The following is a 17,363-nucleotide window of genomic DNA, read 5'->3' as shown; positions in this document are numbered from 1 at the left end:
ATCTTATTTTTCTCAGATTTATTTTTCATGTGTTTTAAGATTATACTATATCTTTAATAAAGCATGATTGTTTTCTTGGTCTCATTATTGTTTTAAAATGAATAGATACATATTTAAAAATAACTTTTGGTATTTCATCCACGATTGAATAGGTATAATGGCAAGTTCCATGACATGTCATATAAATGCTAGGCAATAATACCTCCTTTTGCAATATAAAATATCCATTTTCACTCCCAATAAACCTCAAGAGATAAAATAGCCTTAAGAAATTTCAAAGATTTGATAAACTAGAGATTCAAATAAAATTAAAAATATTATAGTTGACTTGAATGACATGAAAAGTTTTAATAAATATATTTAAAGAATTACCCATTATAAATCTCATTAAACTTGATAAGAAAAGAAAGATATCTTACATTAAACAAGAATGAAAAAACATTTGATCTTTGACCATAATTTTTTTTTTAAATTGAAGATTCTCATTTAAGAAAGGAAGAATAAAAAGAGATAAAAAAGATATTCTAATTAATTGATAACTTTAATTTTCTAAATTAAGGTCTAGGATACACCAGAGAAACACATAACAAAAGAAGAAGAAGAACAAAACTAGGAGAGGATAAAAAGAAAAAAATTAAGAAAAATAAAAAAGATAAAAAAAACTCTCCCCATGTGGGGCAAATAGAAAACAAAAAAGAATATAAATTATCAAACTCACCAATCTCTTAGCCAGTACCTGATCAAAACTCTCCTAATAATTTATTGCTAATAAATTAGAGTAGACCAAGTAATAGACACCTCGTTGAGCCTGCACACTATCCTCCATTATTGATGAGAACTTTAGCATGACTATAACATCATTTAAACAATGACTTAGCCAGAAGGCACTAATTTTTTGCCATGACATCTTGTTCCTGTCACAACAATTGTAATGTTATACCAAGCCTTCTCTACTAGTCAATTTAACTATAGTTTTAAAATCCAGTCCGGCTTAGCGGGTTGGGACCGGAACCAGAACTGGTTTGGGTTTATAAAAAATTAAGAAAAGTAAAAAACTCAGCCGACCAGACGGATTGACCCAGTGACTAGCAAGACCTGATCAAAAACCCGATTATAACATGTTAACTTATTGTAGGGGCAACCTTCAAGGTATGAAGTTGTTGAGAATTTATTTTTCTAGGTATGATAAATTTAGAATCAATACTCTACAATGTGGATTAGGAGTATAGAAATTAAATGGTGATGTGAATCCCATAAATATAAAAATTCAAAATCCACAACCAAGTAAGACTTTTTTCAAAAAAGCTAAATTCAAACTTATGATTAAGTTTTATTGGGAAGGGTTTTGATTAACTGTCGATTTTTTAATTATATCCACGAGATTCTCATTAGTTTTTTAACTTATATTTTAATTTTTACCGCAACTAGGTATTTAGATGATGAAAATAATGAAATAACATGGAAACTAAAAGATAAAAGGATATAACTAGTATTTGACTTAAAATATTTCATTCTTGCTTTTCTAGATAAATTATCAGACTTACCATATATGGATAGAAAGTTTGAGATGTCTAGTTTTCAACCCAGCTAGAACTACAAAAAAAAAAATCCCTCTTGTAGCTCTAGATATTTTGCCCAAACAATAAACGAAGGTCTAGTTTGACAAATATACAACTTGTTAACTCATATTTCTAGAATCAATCCAATCAATCTCTCTTGGGTTATCTTAATTTCATACCTTGTAATAGGCCAAATTAATACCTCCAAGGTATCCTTCAGCGATGCTCATTGATTCATATCATTTCTACTCTCCTCAAAAGGTTTCGACCTTGAATCTTCACCTTGCTTGGATGCTCAAATGCTTGTAAGAAATATATCAACATGATTTTGTAATTTTCTTTGTTTTTCCTTAAATTGTAAACAATCAACCTTTTTTTAACTTGATTTTAACTTTTGTCATAACTAGGTGTTTAGATGACAACGATTATAAAATAACATGAAACTAAAAAATAAAAAGGTATAGCCTAATTTTATAGTCTTACTCTGATACCAATTGATGCAACTCTATGGAAATAAAGATCTAAAAAACTATAGTCAAATCACTTATGTGACCCTTATAGATATAAAAATACAAAAATTCACAGTCAAATCGACCATTCCAAAAAAAGCTAAATTCAGGCTTGTAATTGAGTTTGATATAACAATAATGTGTATCGAGATATCAAGGTCATAAGTAACAAACCCCCACCAACATTTATAATCAAGATGCAAGCAAGAAGTATAGAAGATACCACAAATCTTGGTTATTCTTAGATAAGTCAGGATAAACATCACAAAGATGGTTAATTTTTAATAAGTTCTTAAAAAGGTTTCACAAAGAACCAAGAGTAAGAGCATACTCTCTCAAACAAGTTTTATTTTTAAATAATCAATTTATCTCTTATTAAGATATTATTTATAAAAGAAACAAAAAGATATATATCTTTAAATTCAGCTTAGTTTGCATTTTAAGTCTTGTTTCTCATTTTTGTCATTAGCTTTTTTATTTTATTTTTAACCTAGTTCTTATGTCTTGAATTTTGGCTTATTTTCTAGTTTAGCTTAGTGTTATGTTTACTTTATATATATATATAATATCAAAATCATAAAATCAAGTTAAGAAGTCTTTATTTAAGTGAGTCAATATCTAAGTAATATGATGATTTATGATCAAATTCTTTTTAAGTGAGAAGTGATGATGGGATCCAAGTTAACACTAAACAATATATTATATGTGTTTATTATTCAATAGGAATAATAGATATTTCATTAGCCTTTTATAATTATTGCTAATCATTGAGTAATTCTTATAACTCATCAAGTTCTTGTTATACCACCCCTAACATACTAGATATGTTTTCATGTGTTTTAGTTAGAACCCTTATTTATTTGTACCTTAGTTAGAACCTTTATTTATTTGTACCTTTCCTTTCGAGATAATGCTTTATTAGAATACATATTATAATTCTATAAGATTCATGTTAATTCAAAAGTCCTTTAAAGAAGAATAAATTTAGTTCTTTAAAATATAATGGCAGTGTCCAATTCAACAATTAACAAAAAAAACAAGAAAAAAGATGGAATAACACTAGGGAAATAAGGAATATTAACTTGAATTATAAATCTGAATCAATAAATCCAAGTTGATCTAAGATGACAAGTCTTATAATAACCAAATATCGAACCAAATAACAATGGAAGAAATTGATTTTAAACATTGACGAAGCAACTTTGAAATTTTAACAAATAACTTGGTATAATAACCCTTACAATTGATTTGTGATTTGTTTCTTTCTTCTTGTTTTTCTTTAACTCTTGAGTAGACAAATTGTATAGAATACAACTTTACTCTTTTTTTTTTCTTTATCACATATCCTAAAATACTAATAATAGTAAAGAATATGAGAAGAAATCAAGAAACATAGAAAACTGATCCAAAATAATAATAAAATGGATAGAAAAAAGAGATTAGATGCAAACATAAACTAAACAATATCAAATTAGAAAGGATATAACCTAATTTTTAGAGTCAAAATTTACTACCAACCAATACGAATCTTATGGATATAAAAATATAGAAACTTATAGTGAGATTAACCCTTCTTAAAATAACTAAATTTAGTTTTATAATTGAACTTAACACAACAATAATTTATATTAAAGCACCAATACATTTAAAGTGGTTATCCTAAGCAATTGTTATTTTTCAAGCTTCCTTTGTCCCATCAAGTAGGAGAAGATCACCTCTTATCTCAGTAATGAATCTTCTTCTTTTTTTTTTTTGGAGTTTTAATAGTAAAGGTATCATTAGATCATTTCTTGTTATGAATAGAAACTTTTTTTTTTTGTAGATGGAGTTTTAAACAAATTTAGACTTGATCTAGTTTGGGGCAAGTCATTCACATATGGTGCGTGTAATGTATTAAAAAAATATTTCTTTTTAACTTTTATCAAAATTCAAAATTTAAATAATGATGTAGAGAACAAACCCCTTTGTTAATAAAAAACAAGTCTCCAAAAATATCCTCCGCCATCCTTTGCTAAGTTGCTACGTAACTAGCTTGCAAGGAAACGTTAATTTCTTTTACTTGATATTTTGTGTTTAATATGCCTAATAAGGCTGAAATCATCAACTTGTGAATCATTACATATAAAATAAAATAAATAGTGTTAAGAAATATAAAGTAATAACGTCTTTAATTTTTTATTAAAATTTAATCTATATATAATTTCTTTGTATTTAGGTTAAGCTAATCTTTTTTGTGTAATTTATTATATAGTATCAATAAAACTCTAGTGTCCTCTATTTATTTATTTTTAGATTATTTAACAAGTGCATATATAAAATCATAAATTTCCAAAACAAATATTTGATTGACATATATCTTCTTACATTTTTCGCAACTATTACTCTTAATAAATTCTATCACATCCTTAATAAATTAAACCATCTTAATCCTTGCTCTAAGAGCTCATGTTTTGGGTATTCATTACTTTCCAATTCATCGTTGTAGTCATAAATTAAAACAAGATGTATATCCTTTTCTTTTACAATGACGGCCATCGATTCATATAAATAATTCTCTTAAACTCTTGCTAGTAGATTGTATTCATATCTTACACTGAAAGGAATTTGATTTAAAAATTGCTTTCTTTGAATAATTCATGTGCAAAAATATATTCCAAAATCACGAAATTAATTAAAACAAGCATAACAAGAATGTAGGAAGTGATGAATACGAAGATGAAAAACCAGATGTCATTGAGTATGCTGTATGCATCTCTTAATCTTGATCACAATGTGTCTTGAAAAAACACATTTGCCTGCACCAACCACTGCCTCCCTTGAATGAAGGGCTCCACTGTAAATTTTGCTGCCTCATCGGATGTAATATTGGGCAGAACACCAAGCCATCCTGCTCTTTTATCTGTCGCTGACCCAGGCCCAAAATTTTGATACTCAGCATAAAATGTAGTGTTGGGTGGGTCCGTTTCTGGCTTCCAAGGGATCCATCCTAAGGGGTCCAGGAAATCTCCAATGTATGATTGCATGATTACGGTGGTTGCATGATCCCTCCAAGGCCTGCCAAGAAATGTGGGAACCGTCAGATTGTCAAACGGGTTCATCTGACATTGGTGGATGGAGATGCCAGTATTTTGATTTGGGTCAGTCCTACTTTGGGCAGTGATGGTGTTGTTTTGCTTTTCCATGGGCTGTCTTGGCTGTATGGTACAGTTTTGGAAGATTGCAGCAGCATTGCCAAAAATGAAATCAATGGTGCCTATAATCTGGCACTCTCGATAGAATTGACGATTGGAATGCGTGTAGAGAGTGTCTTGATATGCATCGAAGGAGCAGCGATGAAAGATTGATTGGTCTGATGATGAGCGTAAGGCTACTGCTTGTTCTTTTTGCGGTCCTGCTGTGTTCTTGAAGCCCATGTCTTTTGCAATGAATCCCCTCCCCTCAGCAACTATATGTTCATCAGAAAAACAGAACGTAGAAAAAATTAAAGATCAGATTAAAGTCGAAATTTAAAAATGGAGAGAAGTTCTTTATTCAATTCAAAAGGAACTTACTTAAGGTACCAGATAAGAAGGTGGTAACGCCATCGACATTATTTAAGCTGCCAGAGATTATGGTCTTGTTCATTCCATCACCATACATCATGACATTCCACTGTTGCTTTTCTATCTTCACATTCTCTACGTAAATACCCTCCTTTACGTATATGACAAATCTTGATTTGCTATTCTTGGGGATGGAATCCACTGCCTCTCTTATAGTCTTGAAGGCCCCACTACCATCCTTCGCTACTGTTAGATTCGGTTCAGGATTTTCCTGCTGTAGCAATCTCCTGTCACTTTTGTTGACCCACGAAGGGAAGCCCATGTCAAGGTCATGATCAAGTGTTAAGAGTTTGCGATGAATTGGGATGCCTAATTGATCAAGTATTTTCACTATATTGGACGCAATTGCCAAGCTGTTGCTAGTGAACTCAGTGGAATTGGTCATAGCATATCTCACCACATCAGTTAAGATCAAGTGCTTGGCGGTGTCTTGCAGCCCAGCAATGCATGTATCTTGATCCGTGATTGCTGTGCTTAGCCGAGTTCTGATATCGTTGATTTTAGAGGTCAAGAACACGGTCTTGTCTCCTTGGCCAACTTGTATGGATGACATGGATTCATTGACCTGATCAATGGCGTCCAGAAAGAGAATCTCACATGCATGCAATGCAGATTGTACAAGGGAATCACTGGTCTCATTCTTAAAACTATTTGACGACATGATCCATCGAGGCAAGGAAGAAAGTTTTGTGAGCTCAATGAGTGAAACTTGGAGAGACAACAAGAATAAAGTTCTAGGATCTGGGTTTGGATTGGTCTCAATAGAGGAGGCTTTAAGGGATGAAGACATGCTTGAATAGCATGAATCAGGGTATCTTGTCGCATTACACATGGCTCTGATGGACTGAGCTTCGCTTGTTTGAGATGAAGGGTTTTTGCCATTGGATTTGTTGTCCTTTGACACAGGAATCCCTACTAATGCACCAATGATGATTGTTACCAAAACCACGGCAGAGACAACAATGACTATGAGACGTTTCCGGGCCTTCCTGCGAAATGCTTGCTCTGCTTGCTCGTCTACTTTGCTATGGCTAGTGAAACTGCGACCTAGATCCATTACTTTTTTAATAAAATTCCTACATGAAATCGCATTACTCTTTGAAGCTCAGGATTTTATAATAATAGTGGCTTCATAGTGTCAACCGAGCACTGCAAATTTTGGAGCATGTGCAAATATTCTTGCAAGTAGACAAAGCATTATAGGGTCGGCATTGGGCAAACCAGACAATTTTTTCTTTTTCTTTTTTATTGGGCAAACCAGACAATTTTTTCTTTTTTTTAATTTTCTCTCTGTTTGAAGACAATGTCACGGTTACATGGCATGAGCTATGGAGACAAAAAGGACTAGGACTTGGTCCCTAGTCAGATGCAGCTTCCATTTGTCTGAATTTGAAAATTTCCACAATATAGCCGGCCGTACCCAAGACAACTTACAATCTGCTCATAATTTCACCATGCGTTAATGCTGTTCTTTCTTTTTCTTGAATATACAATGCCAATTTTAAGATATTACATCCATAAATAGCAATCTTCTCAATAAGTAAATACAATGCCAATTTTATGGATGTAATATCGTAAAAGGACTAGGACTCGGTTCCTTGTTTTTTCAATAACATGAGAAGCATCCTAAGCCATCCTATATTGTCACTTCTCTTGCAGAAGTACATGATATCACTATCTGTAAGAAGATATCACGAAACTACTCTATTATTACTTGAAATTTAAAACAGGATATTGAGATGGAAACAGCAGTTATCACATAAGTAAGTTTGCGCTTGCTGCAAAGGTTCATATTTCTCTCTTCTCGAGCCGATGAAAAGAGAAACTATCAAAATATTAGTGAAAGGACTCATTTTTTTTCACTGTAAACACGGACCTAGAACACCGTAAATTACTACAGTATATTGATTTTTTTTTACAAAAAAAGTTATCGAATTAATTAGTGAGGATAGTACGATATTTTCTCTAAGTTAATTAGTTATTGCCGTATTATGTGGAGACAAATTAGTTTTTTATAATTTTAAAATAACTAAATTATTCTTTAAAAAAAATAAATGGACGTTCAAAGGTTTTTTTTATATTTTCTTCATGATTTTTTTAGTTATAATCAAATTAATTAGAAAAAAATTAATATTTTAATAAATATAAAATATAATTAAAAAAACAAAAGTAAATAACCTCCGTTCCGTCTTCTTCAAACAGTTAGTGAGATATCTTTTTCTGGATATTAGAAGTTAACTTCCATGGTGTCATAAGAATCGGCTTATCGAGAACTTCTAAGTAAAACCTATAATAGTAATAATCTAACATTCATTTTGGTCCACTTGATGATATTCTATTTAAACAAATTTCTTAAAAAAAATTGTCGTATAATTTAATTGATTGAAGAAACAAAATAACAAAAACCAAATAATTAAATAGCAATATTCGTGTCCACGTCAAATCTTCAGGCTTTTTTAGCCACTCTTCATGGAATACAGTTTTGCCATACACAGAAAAATGGACCTTCAGTTAAAACAAACTAATAGAGTAAGGTTTAATGGAGCTTAATTTACTCTATTACAAGCCAAGGCGAACAGGGGAGCCTGTAGCGCTAATCCAATCCTCTTGATAGAAAGTCTCAACGGTAAATTTCATGGCCTCTTCTTTCTTAATGATATGATAGCCACGCCACTTGATCCTAGCATTTGTTTGGGCACCAATTCCTTTATTGTTGTACTCTGCATAATAAAGAGTTTTGAGCCCGAAGTCTCCTTGCCATGGTAGCCATCCATCAGGGTGAATAAAATCACCAATTGTTGATTCCATGATAATAGTTCTTGAAAATTCTTTCCAGGGCCTTCCAAGGTAACTCCTGATCTTGGTCTTCACAGGAACCAAGTCCTTGTCTGGCTCGATGCGACAATTTTGAAGAACAATTCCTGTAGTTTCATGTCTGTCGATCCTACCCTGGGCTGTAACAATATTTTGTTGGTTTTCCAATGGTTTCCTGACAGTAATAAGACAGTTCTGGAAGATAGCAGCCGCATCCCCAAAGATGAAATCAACAGTCCCGGTAATGACACAGCTTCTGTAGAATTGGCGGTGAGTTTGTGCATACAAAGTATCTTGGTATCCTTCAAAACGACAGTTGAGGAATATTGCACGATCAGCTTGGACCCTGATGGCCACAGCCTGATGTTTCTCTGGACCTGCTGTGTTTCTGAATCCCATAGCTTTGCACAAAAATCCTTCTCCTAACACCGCTGCAGAACATATATCTCACGTTATAATCCTGGTCTCGGAGAAAGGAAGGTGGAATAGAGTTTATTAAGCTTCCAAAATTTCATTCCAATCTTTATGCCATCCTAGCTGCTAATAAGAATGAAGAGTTAAGGCGTATCCCCAATGATGGCAAAATTAGATACTCGTCAATTCTAAGTTTCTAACTAGCAATTTGATCTACTATGATGAATTCAGATTGTATGCTAAACCACATAATATGACAGAAAGTAGTTGTCAGGGACATAGCGTCAAAGGGATCATCAATGTACCAAAAGTTGCAGTTCTGAAAGTCTGAACTCCATCAGCAAAATTTTTGTTCCCTGTCACAATGGTCTTTTGTGATCCATCACCATACATGGTGATATTTACCATCTTCTTCGTCACTGTCACGGTCTCATCGTAAATTCCTTGTTTAACGAAGATAACATACCTGCGTTGCCATTAGAAATGAAGAAAACTTGTAAAATATAAGCAACTTCTCACTTGAACTAACATGACGGATTGTCAATTAACGTAGTAGTTTCATACACCAACGTTGTAAAAATTGCTTACCGTCCTTCGTATTTTGCGGGCATGGCTGCCAATGCTTCAGAAATAGTTTTGAAGTCTCCACTACCATCTTTTGCCACAGTAACATGTGGTTTTGGCTTGTCTTGATTAGCACCCTTCAAGATCCTCCGATCCTCATGACTCGTCCATCCAGGAAGGCCATCCTTGTCCAGTGAGGGTGAATTGTATTCGTCAGCCAGAAGGCGACGGTTAAGTGTTCCGGAAAAGGAGAAGTTTTTCAGGAATGAAGCCAATGATGAGACCATTGCAAGGGAATTGCTGGTAAGCTCTCTGGCTGGCTTGAAGGTCTTTTCCATGTCAGATTTCAATTTCCCTTCGGGGAATCCATCAATGCAAGTTTGTTGGTAAGACATGACCGCACTCAGCCAATTGTTCAAGTCCGGGGCATTTTTAGTCAGCTTTCCTATATCATTACCAACACGGTCAATACAGTGTTTCAATTCTTCTTTTGCATCCTTAATGAGTTCTAGACAATCATCAAATGCCGCTTTCTCCCGTGGCTTGTCGAATTTGAACGAGGAGGCTTTCTTTAAAACCTTCTCTATCTCTTTATCGGCTGCTTTGATTGCTATCTTGAGAAGATCCTTGGGTTGAACTGAAGAAGGGTCCTTTCCCACCCCCTTCTCGAGAGTGTTTTGGCATGTATCCTGATAAGTGGTAGCATTACATACAGTCTTGATAACCCTTGCAACATGCGAAGTCGGTTTTGCGGATTCTACAGGCTGAGATACAGTTGATGATGATCCTCCATTGCTTCCTGGGCTGCTAATATTCTGATTAGAAACAAGGGCAAAAACTCCAGCACCAACTATAACAAAGAAGGCAATGCTTGAAACCGAACCAATGATAATTTTCTTTCTGAGTTTTTGCTGCCTTTCTAATCTTCTTCGCTCTGATAGTTGATCAAAATCTTGGAAAACCATTTTGACGATGATATGTTTTGAGGCAGGGCCTCTCTGCCTTAGAATTCAGCCAAGGCAGAGAGATGCAAGAGATGAGGAGTGTGTTATTGCTATTTTGTGAACTTGCCTCAATATCCTTGGTTGTGAAACTGCAGATTATTATTGCTATGCAAATGACAGAAGGGATCTGGCCAGGAGAGTTTTAAGGTAAATCTATTCAAGACTTGGTTAATTAAGGGCTTTGCAAAAACGGGTGACAGAGATTTTGTCCCTTGTTACCGCAATTCCCTGTAATTCTGTGGCCTTCAAACCTCTCTCTCCTAGTTTGCGATTGCAAGGCAGCGATAATTTCAGTAACTTCTCTTCTGTATATGATCCAGCAGGGGCTTGATTATGCAGGACGAGCTTCTATTATTGTTATGATTAATGGAACTTCTCTGCTATATATTATTTTCAGATTCCCTTAGTCAGGAGATCAGTTAAGCTAGCGAAGTGGCGAATGTCCAACATGACCATGACTCTCAGTTTGGTGCCACTTTTCTTAATTTCTAATAAATGAAAAATAATCAAATATTTCCTTATTAATTTATGCTGGTGTGAATATTATTGATTTACTATTTTTAATTTTTAAAGATAACTGCTTGTTTGCTATACATAGAAAAAGCTCCTCTTTTTTTCTAATTTTATTTTGAAAAAAAGTGTAGTTTTTTTTTTTTTACTTCATCGATGAAAGATAAAATTATTAAAATTATTGATTTATTGATAAAATACTTTACTTCATCGATGAAAGATAAAATTATTGATTTATTGATAAAATATATTCAGTTATATATATGTATAGTTATATATATGTATATGTATATGTATAAGAATTGTTTTTCAATTTGGTTTTTTCATGAAAGTTTTGATTTTATATGTTTGATATTTTATATAATCTTTACCTAACATTTATCTATTTTCTAATGCTCTGCTTTTAATTCTGAAAATAAAATTAAAAATACAAAAAAATAAAAAATATTCGAATGTAAATTAATATAAAAAATAACAAAATGTTCTTAATCTTTTTTTTTATTTTTTATTTTTTATCTTTTTAAAAAATATTAAAAAAATTATCTGAATAAAAAATTTCAAAATTAATTTCTAAAAATATTTGGAGTATAATGAATATGGGAGCACCAACCACCGAGAGTCGTCCAGGGCAAGAAAAGACTTAATTTTTTAGCTTTCTTCCCTGATTTTGCAAGTTCAATAGAAGAGTCAAATATAGAGTCAAAATAATTTTTTTATCAAAGAAAAATCATTCCTATATATATCTATCAAGAATTCCAAAACATTAAAATAAATTATTTAAAAATTTATTGTTTCTTTCCATTAGAGTACATGTAAAAAAAAATATTTACATTATTTAAAAAATCATATCTCTAAATAACTTTTGCTGGCTATAAAATCCTCCTTGTCAATTTATAATCCTGACTCGCTTTATGTACCTCAGGTATGGGATTCAAAGAACTAGGATAAGCATCTAATGGGATTCCAAGATCAGAAATCAAATGTTGCTTAAAGCCCTCATGAAGACCAGACTTACCTTTCTGTCGTAGGACATGGTAGGAAAGATGCAATCTTTACGAGTGTCTCCGGTGGCTTTTTGACATGGTAACTCAAGCCTGCTTTCACAAATACTTTCTGTTCAGACCCATTTGTAGAGGTGATGTCAAACAATGTTTTCCTGTTCTGTCAATTGAGCTTTTCCATCAATTTCGATCTCCCTAGCTTCTTTTTCAGAATTCCTGCGCTCCTCTTTGATATCTAATGCTTGACGTTCTTGCCCACATTTTCTATTCATTTCATCTTTATGCCTATCATCATTTTCATCTTATTGTGTCATAACCTATTTTTTGATTACTTTCCAAATTTATTTCTCTTCCTTTCAAAAAAAAAAAAACACGAAACAGTGTTGTTTTGAATAGCATTGTACATCTTCTTCTTTCACTGCACGTGGAGAAGTAAGGAAAAAAGAGATTTTTCCCTCGTACTTTTTCTCTCTCTCTTCCTCCCCACCTGCCCAAACACCGACAAAACCCAACACAACCCATACCCACCATACCCTGTCAACATGACGAAGGAAAGAGAGGGGAACCATGCCCTGGGGTGGCTGCACAAAGGCCGCTCCATGCCACCTTACCCTACCCTTGGACATGGTAGGGTGGCTCCCTCTCCCCTGCCCTTTTAATTGACAGAAGTTAGGGACAATTTGGAGGGGGGACAGGAGGATTGTTTTGGGAACAAGAGAGATTGATGGAGGTTTTTTTAAAGAGAAAAAAAAAAGGAGAGAGAGACAGAAACGAGAGGGGAGAGGACATTGTTTTGGAGTTGTTGAAAGAATGGGGGGAAAAAAGAGATAAAAGGGAGAGAAAAAAAGACGAAGTGTAGAGGGGACTTTGGGGAGAAAATTTTGAGGGGACAATATAAAGGCTTTTCTAGAGATAAAGATTTTGGGAAAGAGCTGAAAAAACAGAGAAAGATGAGATTTTAGAGAGAGGAAGAAAAGAAAGAAAAAACATAAAAAGATAAACGAGAAAAAGAAAAGAAAAACAGAGAAAAGAGATAAAGAGAGAGAGAACGAAGGAGATTGAATGAAAAAGGAAGGAACAGATAAAGAGAGAAAAACAAAGAAACTGAAAAGAAGGAAAAAAGAAAAGGAAACAGAGGAAGAACACATATTAATCAGCCATCGTTCTTCTTTTCATCAACGCAAACCACTGTCGTTCTGCCACTATCGCTACCAGCATCAGCACCATGAGACACTGCTTGGTCTGTCTTCCCCTGCCCTTCTCCTCCTTCTTCTACTTCATCCCCTAATAGACCCACTATTCCTAGGCTAGGTTCGGCCCAATTTTCCTAAAGAAAAGTCTGTTCGGCTGAAATCATCCCAATTAGGATATTGGCCTAGTGCTTTTTTGAGCTGACCTTGGCCTAGTTTCTTTTGGGCCAAATGTCAGCCCAACTAGGATGGGCTCAACCCATATAATTGAGTCAGGCCCATCCCAGTATATTAATATAATAATATTATATAGTATAATATTATATATTAATAAAAAACCAAAAAAATCCAAAATTTCTTTTTAAAAAATTGTGATTTTCCTGTGTATTGTCCTATCATTTTGTATTTTGTATTTTTATACTATTAAGATACATATCTAGTATTCAAATATTTGATTTTCTTTGAGATGCTGCAAAAAAAATTATATAGAAAAAACAAAAAAAATATTATTGTTTTCTTGCATACAATCAAGTCTTTTAAAAATATAAAAAATTTCATATCATATTTTCATACCAAAAAAAATTCAAAAAATATATTTTATCATGCATTTTGAACTTTAATAATCAATTTATTAAGGCCATAAGAACTAGGCCAATATTTAAAAAATATCAAAAAAATATTTTGTTTTCTTTTAATATTTATGATTATGAACTTATATATAAGACATATTCCTAATATTAAAAAAGTAGTTCTTTTATTGATTTTAGAGTGGTTAGGTTTTATCCAATAAAATAAGAATCTACTTACCGATGAGAACGTTTTTTAAACCTTAAACAGACCAATAAATTAGAAATACAATAACACCTTAATATATATGAGACAATTAAACAATGCATTTTGCCTTAAGTAAAGCGTATTTAGGGTATTAATACATTTCATTTACGCAACTAGTCCCCATACTCAATCTTTGAGACCAATTAGGGTTTTTGATGACTAAAATACTAGGTAGTGACTTCTATTTTCTCTTTTCACTATTAAAAGACAAGAATTTCTTGTTTTCTTTATTTTTCCAATTACATGGATAAATACCAAGAGTAGATGATCGTCGTGACACCGCATACATGTGACAATTTATTTGACATGTCCTTCATATTCTTCTTATAATTATCCCGTGACTAATGTTGTTGTTGTTGTTGAATTTATCATTTCATCACTTCCATAGTTACAGGGCATTGATGTAGTCGTGTTTTGGCATTGGCAACCTCCTCGACCTGAATGCTTTTTTGCCTTATTATTGGTGAGAGTTTAATAGGAGACATGTAATAATAATTTAATTATTTATATAAATTTCTTCATAATCTTCTTGTAAAAACTATAAATTAATAATTTTTATAATTTACCATGATAAAAATTAACACAAGCTATTTCATCTTGAGCATCAAACCACCACCCTTAAGCACCGTAATTAAGTTTGTGCATGGAAAACTATACTTTCTAATTATCAAGAATCTTGTTCAAATAAAGCAAGCTTCTAGCATTAACAATCATCTAACAAATCTCTTCTATGAAAAAAATCTCATAGAAAGGGAATATAATTGAATCATAGAAGGCATTCACACAAAGGTTGCTTTGAATTGAGTTTTCAGTGCAATCGTTTGTTGTAAATACCATTTTCCATCCATATAGTTATGATACCTATATGAATTTGCAAGAATAGTTTTGATGTCTGATTCGCCTTAAGTAAGTCTTTGAGCATATCTCTCTTCTCGTCACAATCTATGTTTACACCTTCTCATCATAATTATAGTGCCCAAAGAGTCTCTACTTCTACATCGCGAGATGAGAAGATATTGTGATATCTATGTTTACTAGAAAGGCAAACCTATTGCGATAGCAATTGATGCCATGAATATTAAGATAAAGAGGTTTAATAATTCTTAAAAACCCTATAAAAAAGAAACATGTCCAAAGTTTGGAGGAAACTCTTAAAATCCTCAATTCTTATTTATTAGAAATCTTTTTATAAAATGCCATTACAATGCTTTATATAGAAAAGCTAAAAAATCATAATAATATATTTCTTTTAAAGAGAAAAACCTGAGAAGTCTAATAATACTTAATAGAAAAGAATTAGAGTCATAAAATTATTACTACTTTTTTAATGAACTGATTGCCTAAAACAAGACTAAGAAATCCTAGAAGAAAATCTTACAAATTAAATAAATAGTATAATAAAAATAATTTAGTTTATAAAAAAATAAATTGAGTTCCATGTCACATAATGTGACACGTCATTCTCTTATATTAAAGGATTCGAATGTATACTAGAGCTTTATTATATTTTAGTTTTTTTTTTTTTTTAATTTAATCTTGGACATAGCCATCTGCTTCTTTTTTATAAGCAAGCTAGCAATACAAAGCAATGATTAATTTGTTTGAAAAGATGGACACAATTCTTATTATTGTATCTTTTTTAAATGATGAAAAATGGATTTCATATCTAGAAATCACTCATCGACAAGGATCAACTTGAATGCCTTCAACCAGCACCTGTTTTCTTTCTTGCCTTTAATTTGTTTGGTTTGAATGGAGTGCTCTGTCTATTCACTAGGCAATCCAACATCCATTTTGGTACCCTACTGAAGGGAGAGAGAGTTCTTTGAAAGGGTAATAAAATGAGTGTCCAAGCAATATGAAAAATTTTTACATTGTAATTAAATTTGGTTTAGCAGATAAACCTTTAAATTTTCAATGTTATTCATTTCCTATCTTAGGCTTTATATGAAATCATCTTAGGAATTGTACTATTATAATTCAGCTAACTTGGTAGGATCAAAAGTAATCTGAATGACTAGTAAAAATATAATTTTATTTTATAAAACAATTCAAGATTATATTTGTTATTTAAATATTGATATGACAATACATTAAATTGACTCGTGTTTCATAGCTTACCTCACCAAACCTGTGACACATGTCATGGACTCTAGTAAGTTTAATAACTTTATTTTCTTTAAATTATTTTCACTTAATTTTATAATAACAAAAATAAATGCTCATAAAATTGAGTATTAATCAAATATCAAAATGTTTATTTTAGACTGTGATAAACTTATAGAAAAAAATCAAAATAAATTAACGTCAAACAAAAATTTTAAAAATAAAGGCTCTACAAAAAAATCCATGATAAAGAATAAAATTAAAATAAATTCAATAAAAAAAATAGGTCAAATGCTGATGGGTATAAAATTAAAATAAATTCAATAAAAAAAAGAAAAAAATAAATAGGTCAAATGTTGATGGGCCAGGCCCACTTACATAGCCTTAATAAATAAAAACCCCAAGTTTGTGCCCAGTTTTGTTTTTTTTTTTTTATGTTATAAGCCCCACACTTGTTTTTTCTTTACTCTTCTTTTTTTGCCTTAAAATAAAATATCTATTTTTCTTTTAATAGGTTATAGGTCGCCTATAAGTGCTGGCCTAGAATCCGGCCACTACTTTGGTAACTAAAAGTTATAGGAAGGTTATTTTTTGTTTAAAAATTTATTTTCGAGCTATTTTCACCTAAAAATATCTCAAAACATTATAAAAACTTCCATAAACTATCTATTAGCCCTAAAATACCACAAAATCGCTCAAAAAAAATCAACCAAGTAAAAATATCTAAATTAAGCATATTCTTGTTTTTCAAGTATTTTTAGATAAGAAAAAAAACCTCCATTATATAACTCTTCTTATCGAATAAAAACCATTGAAACAAAAAAAAATGATTTTTATTATCAAATAATAGTCATTTTATCAACTTTCTTTTTGCTTAGTTTTTTTCAGGTCTTTCTCTCTCCCTCTCAAATTCAATGATTGAAATGTTAAGAAAATATTTTTTTGGATTAAAATTAAAATTGCAAATACTAAAGGGATTGCAAAGTAAAAAAAAGAAAGAAATAAAAGGAAGGTATGTGAACTAAGAGAACTTTTCTACTAAATTTGGCATTGGTCATTAGAGTTTCTTCTTATTTTATACTTTAATCCTCTATTGTTGTTGTTTTTATTTTTCTTTCTGATTAGTACTTAAAAGTGTATTTTTATTAAGGTTTTATATTATCATTTTGCACTTGAAGTATCAATAACTCCTTAACTAAAGCATGTTTTATAATAATATATCTAATAATATAAGATACATTTAATTTATGGTAAAT

At 31.8% G+C, this 17,363-nt stretch overlaps 2 protein-coding genes across 2 annotated transcripts; both read right to left on the bottom strand.

The window, feature by feature from the left end:
- Positions 1-4,828: 4,828 nt before the first annotated feature.
- Positions 4,829-6,727, bottom strand: LOC105111414 (pectinesterase 3-like). The gene is made up of 2 exons (XM_011006757.1): positions 5,620-6,727; positions 4,829-5,513 (listed from the first exon to the last, which is right to left on the bottom strand). The coding sequence occupies exons 1-2, from the start codon at positions 6,725-6,727 to the stop codon at positions 4,834-4,836; spliced, it is 1,788 nt and encodes a 595-aa protein (XP_011005059.1). The 3' UTR covers positions 4,829-4,833.
- A 1,433-nt stretch (positions 6,728-8,160) lies between these two features.
- Positions 8,161-10,510, bottom strand: LOC105111410 (putative pectinesterase/pectinesterase inhibitor 45). The gene is made up of 3 exons (XM_011006754.1): positions 9,487-10,510; positions 9,204-9,364; positions 8,161-8,915 (listed from the first exon to the last, which is right to left on the bottom strand). Exons 1-3 carry the CDS (start codon positions 10,425-10,427, stop codon positions 8,230-8,232), a joined length of 1,788 nt encoding a protein of 595 aa, XP_011005056.1. The 5' UTR covers positions 10,428-10,510; the 3' UTR covers positions 8,161-8,229.
- Between the last annotated feature and the right edge of the window lie 6,853 nt (positions 10,511-17,363).

The sequence above is a fragment of the Populus euphratica genome, unplaced genomic scaffold (genome assembly GCF_000495115.2).
Source record: "Populus euphratica unplaced genomic scaffold, PopEup_1.0 scaffold355.1, whole genome shotgun sequence".
Classification (NCBI taxonomy): domain Eukaryota; kingdom Viridiplantae; phylum Streptophyta; class Magnoliopsida; order Malpighiales; family Salicaceae; genus Populus; species Populus euphratica.
The sequence above is the reverse complement of the archived record's forward strand: the minus strand, read 5'-3'. Positions and strand labels throughout refer to the sequence as shown.

Coding starts and splice junctions, on each gene's coding strand:
- LOC105111414 (XM_011006757.1), bottom strand. CDS start 6,727: ATGGATCTAGGTCGCAGTTTCACTAGCCATAGCAAAGTAGACGAGCAA. Junction 5,514..5,619: donor CTTCTTATCTGGTACCTTAA/GTAAGTTCCTTT, acceptor ATGAACATATAG/TTGCTGAGGGGAGGGGATTC.
- LOC105111410 (XM_011006754.1), bottom strand. CDS start 10,427: ATGGTTTTCCAAGATTTTGATCAACTATCAGAGCGAAGAAGATTAGAA. Junction 9,365..9,486: donor CCCGCAAAATACGAAGGACG/GTAAGCAATTTT, acceptor ATGGCAACGCAG/GTATGTTATCTTCGTTAAAC. Junction 8,916..9,203: donor TTTCAGAACTGCAACTTTTG/GTACATTGATGA, acceptor TATGTTCTGCAG/CGGTGTTAGGAGAAGGATTT.